We start from the raw sequence: 13256 nt of genomic DNA, 5'->3' as shown, positions 1-13256 counted from the left end.
ACTGAGTGTATTTAATTAACGTAATACATCACCGTTTTTTTTTCTGAATCTCTACCCTGTTGTCAGATGGCTCTGTAAATGAGGAACAGATGTGAGGAACAAAAAGAACTAAGGTAATTCTTGGGAACAGTTGGGAAATGATCCCACACAGTGGATTAATGTTAAATCCAAAGGCATGTTTGTTGTTAATTACCAGATTTTTGCACTCTTTCATTTAAATGGGAACAGGAATGTCTTTTAATGCCTCAGATACTATATGTCTTTAAAATTAGATAGATTTACTGGTGATGTTACTGATATAATTCCAAACCACCACAACGTTGCCAGTGTTGAGTGATGTAAATATAAAAATATTAATTAAAAATGTATCTTCAATGTTTCAGTCAGGGATTATGCTGCATTCATGCCATGTGATTACACACGTGTCGTTCTACTTGGAGCTGTTCTCCACACCCTCGGGCTCGGAACTATGGCACTATCAATGCCTAAACATGAATCTGAGGTGGTCAGGTGGTACAAGTTGTAACTCTCAGAAAGCCCCCAGTTCACAAGTTGTAATTAGAGTTCTATGAGGACATGAATGGCATGAAAGCACCTTAAATCTAAGTTTTTGAACAAATCAGTTGAGTAAATGATTCAGTGGCTCACTCATAGCAGTTACTTGTTTCATTCATGAATGAATCGGTTGAATGAATGATTCAAATGACTCACTCATAAAAACAATCACATGTTGCCACCTTCTGGCAAAATGATATAACCTCCAGAAAGATTCACTGAAATCCCCCCATTACTAGTGCGGAGACCCACTGTATATCAACACTATGTTGTATAAACACACACACACACACACATATAGAGAGAGAAACAAGAATTAGAAAATATTATAACATTGTTTAATATTAAAAAGCACAGTTGCATAATACTACACGCTCTTAAGTTGTGTTCATGTCAGTGGGCCTCAGTGAGCAGGGGTAGTTGGGAGCTCTCGGGAGCTTGCAGAGGATTGGACAAATCAGAGACCATTGAACATATCTGCTGTTTCTGCCCTATTTTTTTTGCAAACATAACACTAAAAATATATTGAAAATCTACGGAATACTGAGGAAGAGAGGGAGTTTCTAGTTTCTTTTAATAATATCGTAATATAAAATCTGAAACACTGAGAAACAGAGAGGGAATTGTTTGTCATGAACGCGTGTTTTTCTTTTGTTTGCACCTGAGTGTGTGTATCTCTCTCTGGTTCTCCTGCTGCAGTAGCTCTTGCTGTTGGCTTTGTCTGTTCTGTAGATCAAGGCGGGTTCTCACAAACTCCAGGTCTGTTTGTCTCATAGAGACTATGTGCTGTCTCTCATCAGGAGGTAGGTGCTTTAAACTAGCACATCCTGACAGCTCAATGTCGCTGAGCTCCAGGGCCTCATGCAGAACGCGCACTAGCTCCAGGTACTAAACCAAAGACGAAAAATAATGATTCATTAATGATTCACTAAAACAAACTCAAAATAGAGCACAATCTCAGATGCACATGTTTCACACAATTTAGTTTGAATGCGTATGTGCCGCACGTCACTCACTGTTCTCTCACTGAGCTCCAGAGCATCAGACATGTCCAGTCTGGCTGTACGCTCTCGTGCTGCCTCGGTCAGAGCTTCAGGGAACGCAAAACCACTCTGCAGGAATCAAATAAGCACATGTATAACACACTACACAGTAACATACACATACAAACGTCTTAAATATATATGATTATGTTCTTTAGCATTTGAGAGTGATCCAAAGAGCATCTTGAACTTTAATGGAATCAGGAACATCTGACTTTTAGTTTAAAATGGTTCAATGGTGTAAAAAAATTTGCTTATTTGATAAGTGACCTAAAATGGTGCAGAATCTTTAATATATTCTTATTCAGTATAATGATATCACCTTCCAGTTTGGTAATGATAACTTGAACTCAAATTTTTGTAATGAAAATTTTGAGTCAGTTGACCGCCTTTTTTTAAATGTCCCTGTGTCATACAATTTTGGTCTGAATTGACCAGATTCTTCACTTTGAAAACAGATCTTGAGAGCTCAGTGATACTAGTGAAATTGTGAATTTAAAATTTATAAGAAATGTAATTGTTTGTTTTTTTTAGCAAAATATTACATTCATAAATTTAAATTCTCTTCAAGTATGCCCAACTATAACACACTACACAGTAACATACACATACAAACGTCTTAAATATATATTTATATATTTAAGTTTGGTGAAACTGATGATTATGTTCTTTAGCATTTGAGAGTGATCCAAAGAGCATCTTGAACTTTAATGGAATCAGGAACATCTGACTTTTAGTTTATAATGGTTCAATGGTGTAAAAAATTTGCTTATTTGATAAGTGACCTAAAATGGTGCAGAATCTTTAATATATTCTTATTCAGTATAATGATATCACCTTCCAGTTTGGTAATGATAACTTGAACTCAAATTTTTGTAATGAGAATTTTGAGTCAGTTGACCGCCTTTTTTTAAATGTCCCTGTGTCATACAATTTTGGTCTGAATTGACCAGATTCTTCACTTTGAAAACAGATCTTGAGAGCTCAGTGATACTAGTGAAATTGTGAATTTAAAATTTATAAGAAATGTAATTGTTTGTTTTTTTTAGCAAAATATTACATTCATAAATTTAAATTCTCTTCAAGTATGCCCAAATTTGATCATTTACTTCATGACTTCTTGAATTGACTTGAATTATTTAATTATGACATTTAGGAAACTAAACAAAAAAATAATAATTAAAATTATTAAAACTGTATAACAATAAGTGTACAGTATAACTGTCATCCGGTGTTGACTGATATGTTTATTCTAATTTTACAATAAAATATTCTTATTCAATAGGTAATTCAGAACGTGTAAAGCAAATACCACAGAACTGATGGATCCTCTCCGAGCTGCAGATCTCTGAAGTCTCCGAGTCTTCATCTGACCCTGTTTCTCTGGCTCCCCCTGCTGGGACAGATGCTCTGTAAACAGTACAGAAGAAAAGTGATAATGTAGGTTAATGCTGGCCTGAAATTAGATCAGATAAGGATCGCCACATTCAAAGGTTTGATCATTAGTTATTAGTGATTATAAGACTCACTGCTAGGCCACTTCTGTTCTAGAGCTCTGATTCGCTCTCTCATGTCACGCAAACCTTCCTGCTGTTGAAAAATCGCTTCCTCGCGGCGATGACCTTTGTGTTTTGACCCCTGATTGATGACATCATTTGGAGCTGTCATGAGTGCCACATCCTGAAAAAACAGCATCCATATAAAAGTTAGCAAAGTGTCTGTTTGTGATCTATGAGTGTGTGTTTGTGTGACCCCTTGGTCTCTTTGTTGCCCATTTTTTCTTGTGAATGTACACTACTGTTCAAAAGTTTGGGGTCGGTAAAACTTTGTAATGTTTTTGAAAGAAGCCTCTTACCAAGGCTGCATGTTTTTAATCAAAACTTGATTAACTTGATTACAATTTAGAATAACTGTTTTCTATTTTAATATATTTTAAAATGTAATTTATTCATGTGATGGCAAAGCTCAGGCATTACTCCAGTCTTCAGTCACATGATCCTTCAGAAATCATTAAAATAGGCTGATTTTGGTGCTCAAAAATGTTTCTTCTGCTAAATATAATTTTCAAGGATTCTTTGATGAATAGATTTAAAAAATAAATAAAAAAATTTAACTACTATCAGGCACATTTTGTGCCTCAATGGGACTCGTTCAGCTAATATGTTTCAATATCCTATTGTCATTCAATCATTTTTATATTCAGGAAAAAAAGAACGCTTATTTATCCTCTACATGTCAAAAGTGATACATAAATTCAGTTTTGTTAAGGTAAATGTTTGTCCAGTTTGGTGCCAATCTCACTTTAGTGTTTCTTGAGGTTTGATGTGGAACAAGGCTTGTGTTCTCCATCTCTCTGTTTGCTGCTGCTTTACTTTTCAGGTCCTCTTCAGTTTGTCTAACAAAAGGATTTTCTTGTTATATAATTCAAAGTTCATGTCTGAATTTTTGTGAAGCCATTGTACTGTCTCATTTTTGGTCATACCTCAGTTTTTCTCCCAGTTTCTTTGTCTCGTCATCTTTCTGTTGCACTAGTTGTGACATCATGGTTAGCTTCTGTGTGAGCATGCTCAATTGAATCTTCTGGTCTACCACCAAAGCTTTATGTCTTTCCAACTCTAACTTCTGCTGTTCACTTAGTTCTCCTACACAGAGAGACACACACTCAGAAACACAAACACTACGACATATAGAATGTAGCAGGACTCTTGAATTGTGATGACTGTCCGGCACCTGTCATATCAGAGAGTCGAGCATGAGCCTGGGCCAGGTCACGACCTAGGGCATTGATGATCTCACTCTGACTGACCACTTCCTGTTGGGATGAGATTAGAGATGCCCTGCAGGACCAATTAGAAACTTCATGTTAGATTTCTGATGTACAATAATAAATCCTGAATACAGTAGATTCAATATGAGTACAGTATAGATTGTTTAGTGAAAATAAGACATCCATGAATAGAATAAACACTACTGATAATTTTGGGATGAAAAAAAAAATCACTAAATAAATAATAATTTTCAAAAAGCATGTATACATTATGTATACACTGTCTGTGGTTATCATTGTAATTAAAAATAAATAAATAAGTTTTTTGTGCAATTAATAAATAATAAATAAGCAATTGTCGTACAATAATAAATCCTGAATACAGTAGATTCAATATGAGTACAGTATAGATTGTTTAGTGAAAATAAGACATCCATGAATAGAATAAACACTACTGATAATTTTGGGATGAAAAAAAAATCACTAAATAAATAATAATTTTCAAAAAGCATGTATACATTATGTATACACTGTCTGTGGTTATCATTGTAATTAAAAATAAATAAATAAGTTTTTTGTGCAATTAATAAATAATAAATAAGCAATTGTGTAGTAAAAAATAAATGAAAGTAGAAAAAGAGACATATTTGCAGCTTTTTGAGTTTCATAAATAATGCATTATTCATTAACAAGGGCACAGTGTATGGATATTATACTTCTCACAGTGAATGCGACGTCAGAGTAAGGAAATCGCTTTACACAGTAACTTATACAATATAGAATTTGCTAAGTTACAATCTTACGCAGAGCTTTTGCAACTGGTTTCTGAAGCAGGCCTACTGGCTAAATGGGTTAAATATTTACCATAATAATATACACCATAGATTTTGGATGATGGGTAATGCAGTGATGGTATTTATGAGAGCTTTATTATACCGGAGGGATGTTATTTTCTGATCCGGTTCCTGCTGTTTTTCTGATGTGTAAGATGTGCTGTTGCTTTCGAAGCCCTCCAGCCTGCCGAGCGCCTCTGTGGGACAAGTACAACAACGGTAATCTTGATAATGAACACAGAACACATATGTAGGACACATTAAATCTGTTGCACAGACTAGTTTTAATTCGGAACCTAAGGCTGTTGATAAGCTGTCCTCTATGGGTAACATATGAAACTACAGTATATCAAAACAATGTAAAACCGGTTTCTGTATGAGCTCAACCATACAGTACAATCACAGATTTGGTTATTTTAAATAATCATCTAAAAATATATTACAGAATCTTAAATACTTCTTATTCATTTTAAATCATATTGTTTCTTTGTTTTCAATTTATTTATTTCAATTTAGTTTCAGTTCAATTATTTTGTACGTTTATGAGAGGCTGTGCTCACCTTTGAGTTGCTCCTTCAGTGAGTCTCTCTCCTCCTCCATCTCTTTCCATATTTCCTCACTCTGCTGAGCTTTGTTAATTCGCGTCTCCATGGCAACAATGGTGTATGCATGTTGTCGAACCTGCTCTCTGTACTCCTCTACCTCAACCCTGTATTTCTGTCTCTCCTCTTCAGCTCCTCTCTGCAGGGCATTCGCCTCTCTTTCCTCACACTGCTTCATTTTCTCGCTCCTCTCCTCCTCTTTGAGATGTAATTCGCGCAGCGTTTCTTTCAGCTCTGACTCTCGTATCTTGGCTTCTTCCATCTTGGTTTGCCACTCAGCCTTGCGTGTCTCAATCTCCCTGCGCAAGGCACTCTAGGAAGGCAATAAAGTGGCAGTCATGGAGTTGAACAACTAACATTGTGTGGTTCTGTGTCCTATGGAAGGCCATTTCCGCCACATAAGAAAAAAACATCATGCTTTGCTAAGTCGAAATTATGAGATAAAATGTCATAATTGTGACATAAAAAGTGGAAATTATTAGATACTAAGTCTTAATTCTGAGATGAAAAGTCTGATTTATTATAATCATAATTATAACATAAAAAGAAAAATTTTATGACTATCTCAATTTAACTTTTTATGTCTTTATGACTTTTATCTCAGTTATTACTTATCTCATAATTAAGACTTTTTATGCCATAATTTTGACTTTTCATCTCATAATATCTGAGATATAACCAATATGGCCAAGTGCTGGAAACTGGGAAAAAGTCAAATTATGAGATATAAAGACACAATTATGAGATGGAACATTAAAATTATGACATAAAAAGTCATAATCATGAGATAAAAATCGAAATGTACATAAAAGTCATAATTATTACATACAAGTAAAATTATGATATAATTATGTCTTAAAAAGTAATAGTTATTATTATGTAAAATGTGATTTTATGTCATAATTATGATTATGACTTAATTTCAACTTATTTTGTCATCATTATGATTAACCAAACCATTCATACTGTATGTGGCAGAAATGGACTTTCTAATGTGTTAAAAGGGTAGAAGCAAATAAACAATATGGTTATGTGCTGGGAACTAACACATATGGGTGTTTCAGACTTAGCAACTAGGTTCTCAGACACCAGATCAAATATAGATATAGAGCATGTTTTAAGAGTTGAGGTCAGTTGCATTTCATTTTTGGGGATGAATTCAATTCTTAGCTTTAACTCACTTCAGTTTGTCTCACTGACTGTAGATCAGCCATGACCTCTTCCAGCTGTCGCATTAGTGTGTTTTTCATCTCTCTCTGTCCCTCGGCTGCCTGAATGATTGATAGGTCAAAGGTTAGAAGAAACTTCAGTGAAACAGAATTTGATAGTGAGTTCAATTCATGAAAATAATCTAGTCCATCAGCGGAGAATCTAGTCAATTCTCTGAAACACTTTCATTAATATAAAACATTTCCATTGGAACTGGGATGAGTTTTACCTATAATTATAAAAACTGAAAAAGCTAAATGACAATCTAATTGAGACCATCCCTCAAGAGGTCTATGCCTCAGAGACTAAATTAAATTAATTTAATTTGACTTTTGGTGTTTTTTAGCGAGACAACAGCACCTGAAGTTTCTCCATCTCAATCTGCTTTTGCATGAACTCCAGCCTACTGTGAAGATCTCTGCTCTGCATCTCTGTCTCCTGAAGCTTTTGCATCTCTGACTTCAGTACAGGAAAGAAAGATATATTTCTTAAGAATCCCTTTCTGATTCTTTAACTGATTTTGAAATACTTTGCTGCAATACCTTTAGTTTCCTTAGCTCTGATTGGACGTCCATGTGGTCCTGGCACAAAATCTGTAAGGCACCTGATACTCCTAGACAAAACAAATAATACCAATAATTCAGACTAGTTTTCTGTAAAATGCATTGAAAATTCAATAATGCTTCAACTTAATTTGTAATACAGTTTGTAGATAGTGAAAGTAGTCGCTTTTATTCTTAAACCCAGTTCTCCTGAATTTCTTCAAACTTTCAGTTTCTTACCGCCAGTCTTAAATGACACATCAATCCCTGCTGTCTGTAAGCTCTGAGCAGCATTGCGCAGTACTCTGTGCAGGAGGTTCAGTACAGAAAGTGAATGCTCCTGAACCCAGCTGAGTGAAGGACTCAAATTCATGTCCTGCACTCCAGATATTTCCATCAGCACTGTGTCCGCAATGCACACGTCTTGCACTCGTCTCTATATACAAATACAAAGAGATATAATATACTGTAGCTGTAAAAAATGCTGTGCAATGCTGTAACACAAACATACAACATTACACTGCATAATTAATGTTTCCACCTACTAATACCTGACATTCTTGCAGTCTGGCTCTAAATTTCTGGGTCTCATCCAACATTTTCCTCTGTGTGTGAGCTTCCTCTTTGAGTTTCATTTCAAAGTCATGCACTTTAGTTTTGTACATCTCCATCTGTTCCATTAGCTCAGTTAAACAGTCCAACACCTGCAAAATAAAAACAAACATAAAAAGTTTATCCAACAATGACGTTTTTTCACCCGCATATCTGTCCAAACCAGCAAATTTTTTAATATCCTGGCCACCCTTTTCAATATAATGACAGAATATGGACTGAAGCTGGCAAGCTACAACATGACAAAAAAAAAGCACCACAAAAATGTCATAAATGTGGTCCCCCTGACTATATCTGATTCTCGAGTTCAAGTTAAGTCACATTTATTTATGTAACACTTTATACAACACAGATTGTTCAAAGCAGCTTCACATTAAAAAAACGAATTATTTCAAAGCAGCAACATTAAACAAACAGGAAAATAACAGTTAATGTTGTAAAATTCATCAATTGAAATGAATGAATTTAAATCAATAAATTATTTATATCAAGCTGTAGAGCAGCTCTACAGAAGATTACAGTGTCATTATTCAGCTCAAGTCAGTTCAATGATCCCTGGATGTAAACCTGGCTTCTGATTGGCTTGAAATATTTTCTTACCTTTTGGTCTGATTCTTTGTCTGAAACATGCACAGTCTTGACGATCTGGTCGCGAAAACTGTCAAACTTTGAAGAAATTTCAGAAATGTTAGCGTAGTAGATACCAGAGTAGTCACCTTACCAGACTGTTGTTGCTGGCTTGAGCTTACTCACCCTTGACTGTGTGTGTTTGAGTTCTGCTTGAACTTTCTGTACTCTCTGCTGTGTCTGCTGATGAAGCTGCTTCAGTCTGTCTATCGCTGTCAGCAGAGAAGCCTGTTCCTGCAGCACACATCACACATGAAGAACAGACTCATGACACATGCAGGGATTACCTGGCCCAGTGGCCTAATGGATAAGGAATCAGCCTCCGGAGCTGGGGATTGTTGGTTCAAGTGTCTAAAAAGCTGTCTGTTTATGAAATTGTGTGGAAATCAGGACTGGGTGTGAGTGAAGCCAAACATACTTACTTTCTTGAGCAATTCTACCTCACTCTGTCTGGCAAGTAGCTCATTCTGATGCTTCTGGGTGTCTTTCAGCTTTTAAAACAACACCAAACAAAAGGAATAGTTATCTTTTATTGATAAAACCTTTTAAATAATAAAAACAGCATCATTAAAACATCTACAGAGCTCAATGGGCTGTAGAAAGAGAGGGATGCTGGAACCTTGTCCATCACATTTGTGAGCTTGGTATCTTTGTGTCTCACGTCTTGTCTGAGCTTGTCCACCTCACTTGCTAGTTTAAGAGCCTGTTTCTCTCGAGCAGACACATCTTTCTTCAAACTGCTAACCAATGCTGAATCAAAAATTGAAATAAAACACAAGGTAACTAACTGCTCAGATCTAACAAGATGGTGCCTGTATGTAACAAATATGTTGTTGATAATTCCACAACAATAATATAACAATGCATCTCTATATTACACAAATGATCAAAAGTTGGGAGGAGGTAAGACTTTTTCAATATTTTTGAAGGAAGTCTCTTGTGCTCACCAAGACTGAATTTATTTGATCATAAATACAGTAAAACAATAATATTGTTGATGTGTTGTTGATATTGATGTTTTTTCAGGATTATTTGATGAATATAAAGTTAAAAAGAACAGCATTTATTTGAAAGTAAATCTTTATGTAAATAGTATAGGTTATTTTGTTATGTTTTATGTTATGTATGTTATGTTTTTATGTTATTATATTGCAAATGTCTTTGCTTTCCATTTTGACCAATATAATGCATCTTTGCTGCATAAAGGCATTTTTTTTAAGAAAATCTTACACACCCCAAACTTTTGAACTGTATATTAAAGGAAGTACAACAAAATAAATAGTATACTGTATATACTTAAAATTGCACTTTTATACATACAAATGTAAATATAATAATATCATATTACTTCTCATAGTAAATTATCAATATACTGTTTCATAATTTTTTCTACATTACAGCAATGTGAATAACCTATACAGTAAATCACCCCTATATTATCATCTTCATACCTGCAGATGAATTATTTTCATTCTTCAGTTTATCCATCTGTTCTAAAAGACTGCTGATCTTCTGATCTCTTTCTGTCCCAGTCTGTCCCAGCATCTCTCCAGAACATCTCTGAAGTTCCAGCATCTACATCCATTATAGAGATAAAGCATTTACGGTAATAATTAATTAGCGTGTGAAAGATTTCCGATGGATTTTCAGGAGAGAAGATACAGCTTCATCAAATAGTGTAATTGTGTTTCTCTTGAATTAAAACTTAAAATAAATAATGAAACTTTAATCACTATACTACTTTTCCATTGTTTTTCTATGTGAACATGCGCTTGACGCACACGACACAGCATTCTAAAAAAACAGCATTCAAGTTAAAATAGATAAAGATCAACTTTTAAAAAAACATGTCTCTATACCTTGTTTTTTTTTCTCATTTCACTGCCCACATCTAGCATTTTTCAAAGCAAAAACACGTTCTGGGTGAACAGCCCCTAAGACTTCAGCCTGTAGCACTCAAGATTGTGACTCCAAGTCCTACCTGAGGCATTGCAGTATGTAAAAGAAATTTTCTGTTTGTTGCAGAAGGTTTTTTCATACACCCCTTCAAGATGGGGATGACCCAGGTAGGACTTGAAGCCACCACAATCTCTAGCTCCTGAGGCTGCTGCCTTATCCATCACAGTCACAAAACTGTAAATAATGTAAAATGTAAAGACTGTGTAATACCACACCTGCTGCTTTAGCTGTTGTATCTGATCTTTCTTCTCTTTGATGTCTCTCTCCAGGCAGCAAAGTCTGTATGTGACATCTGGATCACCCTGCTTCTTCTGAGACAGCTGGAGCTTGAGAGCTGACACTTCCTCCTTCAGGGCCACAATCGCATCATCCTTCCTCTGGGACTCATCCTCAAAGCACACAGACACATGAACGTGTCCATCTCCTAGCCGATGCAACCTCTCCTCCTCAGCAAGAACACAATTGTCAGTGTATTGTTTAAGCCTTTTAGCTCTGCAAGATGGCATAACAAGCATGAATGGTCCAGCAAAGGGAGACTCGGGTGTTTTTTAACAGGATGATGGACTCACCTCCTCCATTGGGAAGACGTGAATGCTTTGAGAATTGTTAGGTTGAGTCTTACTTCTAAGATAACATGCTCTCCCTGTGTTACAACTCCGGCTTCCTGCAAAAAAAAAAAAAAAGCAGTCCAAAATAAAAATTATTATTCACTTTCCCATCAATTTGGCACAGTGTTATTTTAGTATTAGCTATATATTGTACTATTATAGCTTTTATTAATATTTTGAATGAGCTTTTATTTATTTAAATTTTCATTTAATTTCAATTAATTTAGTTGTGTCATTTGTATAATTTTTTATATTAATATTTAGGTTTATATTATTTTCGTTTCAGTTTTAGTCTTATTTCAGTTTTTATTTATTGTCAGTTAGCCATCTTAGTGCTTCATCCTAAAAGTATTTCAGTTACAAGGCAACATCACTAATTCCTAATATTTATATTTTGCTTTATTTCAGCTTTATTTTCATTAACGAAATCAACAAACTTTTCTAAACCCCCATTTTCCCCCCCATGCCTTATTTTGGCCATTTTCTTTCTACTTGGGATAATAAAAAGGTAATAATGAGGTAAAATTCCATTTTGACTGACAAAAAATTGTGTGCTGAAAAAGACTTTACCTGGTCTGCTAGATTGGGTTTTTCGATCAGGTGCATTTGGACCCCGTTTAGACCTGGCACTCATGGGGCGAGGTCTGGTGGGAGGATGGGGTGAAACTGAAGTGGTCCGAGCTCGTACCCAGGCCTGGGGAATGGGAGAATGGGCAGCCAGAAGAGGAAACTGTTTGGGAGTGAGACAAAACTTTGTGTATATTTTATATAAAGATTATATTGATATTATATAATTTGATGTATTATAGAAGATAATATTGAATAATTTCATAAAAACTTGAATCTGTACATTGTAATTCTACATTGTAATATTTTCTGTCTTTGAACTTGAACTTAAATCAATAAAAAAAATGCTACTGAAAAAAAATATAAACAAAGGGACACAATATCATTTATCTTTTCAAACACATAAATTTTACTGATTTCTCATTGTCAATGCAGAGCTCATAGGTTGATCCTCCATATCCAAAGTGAAGCTGGTCTCCCGGTGAGAGACACACAGTGGCATTGTGTATCCGGCAGTCATTGACGTAGGTTCCGTGGGCAGAGTTTAAGTCACGGATAACATAGCAGCAGTCTGCTTCACACCAGTCAATAGTGGCATGACATTCATCCACCCCACTATTCTGAGCAGATGAGATGAGAAACACTTGTGTGAATGTCCTCAGTGACAAGTCCGTATGTCATACTCAATATAAGAGTATCATCTCATCATGATGAATAATTAAAAGTTGAATGAATAACCATGTGAACTGACATAATGAGTGGACACATTGGAAAGAAATGAGGATTAGGCCTAATACCTGTAGACAGAGGTCAGAGTCTTTGTGTCTTCCTATAGTAGTGCTTTTAGGCTGCAGTTTAAATACCCAGTTTAAAGTTTTGAGGTAACCCCTCATTTCAACCTGCTGAAGAAATAGAAATTGTAATCTGGTAAATAATACATATAGCGTTGAATGTATGTACACTGACGCTGTCTGTTAAATTGGTATTCATGTCTCCATATTCGCGTCTTTTTTCAAACTTTAAGTTATTTGTAAGAAATATAATAGGCACCAGCATTTTTATAGATTGCGTTGATTATCTTGACAACTCACCAGCATGAGTTTTCATCTGTCCAAACTGTGTACAGCCCGGCTGCTCAAAGGCATGTTACGGTCTAAATAAGTTGTGTACGAGAGTCATGGTAACATTAAGTGCCGTGGAGCACCGCCTTCAACCCAGCGTGCAGTCCGTTCTGTCTGGGGTGAACCACTGATCTGAATGTTCTCTATTAGTGGGGTGAACAGACGCCAATCTTCCGCCGTGGATGTCAAAATAAATGAAATAATTTTTTTC

At 35.5% G+C, this 13256-nt stretch overlaps 1 protein-coding gene across 1 annotated transcript; it reads right to left on the bottom strand.

Annotated features, from left to right (window-relative positions):
- Positions 1-62: 62 nt before the first annotated feature.
- Positions 63-13158, bottom strand: LOC107550056 (forkhead-associated domain-containing protein 1-like). The gene is made up of 26 exons (XM_016231287.1): positions 13016-13158; positions 12722-12826; positions 12338-12544; positions 11928-12087; positions 11319-11413; positions 10965-11195; positions 10242-10365; positions 9410-9540; positions 9213-9281; positions 8917-9024; positions 8764-8829; positions 8103-8255; positions 7792-7987; positions 7552-7622; positions 7370-7468; positions 6982-7071; positions 5759-6113; positions 5302-5395; positions 4329-4435; positions 4081-4240; positions 3900-3993; positions 3128-3278; positions 2911-3008; positions 1572-1667; positions 1217-1443; positions 63-72 (listed from the first exon to the last, which is right to left on the bottom strand). The coding sequence occupies exons 1-26, from the start codon at positions 13019-13021 to the stop codon at positions 63-65; spliced, it is 3303 nt and encodes a 1100-aa protein (XP_016086773.1). The 5' UTR covers positions 13022-13158.
- Between the last annotated feature and the right edge of the window lie 98 nt (positions 13159-13256).

The sequence above is a fragment of the Sinocyclocheilus grahami genome, unplaced genomic scaffold (assembly GCF_001515645.1).
Source record: "Sinocyclocheilus grahami isolate Dianchi unplaced genomic scaffold, SAMN03320097.WGS_v1.1 scaffold16.1, whole genome shotgun sequence".
Taxonomy (NCBI): domain Eukaryota; kingdom Metazoa; phylum Chordata; class Actinopteri; order Cypriniformes; family Cyprinidae; genus Sinocyclocheilus; species Sinocyclocheilus grahami.
The sequence above is the reverse complement of the archived record's forward strand: the minus strand, read 5'-3'. Positions and strand labels throughout refer to the sequence as shown.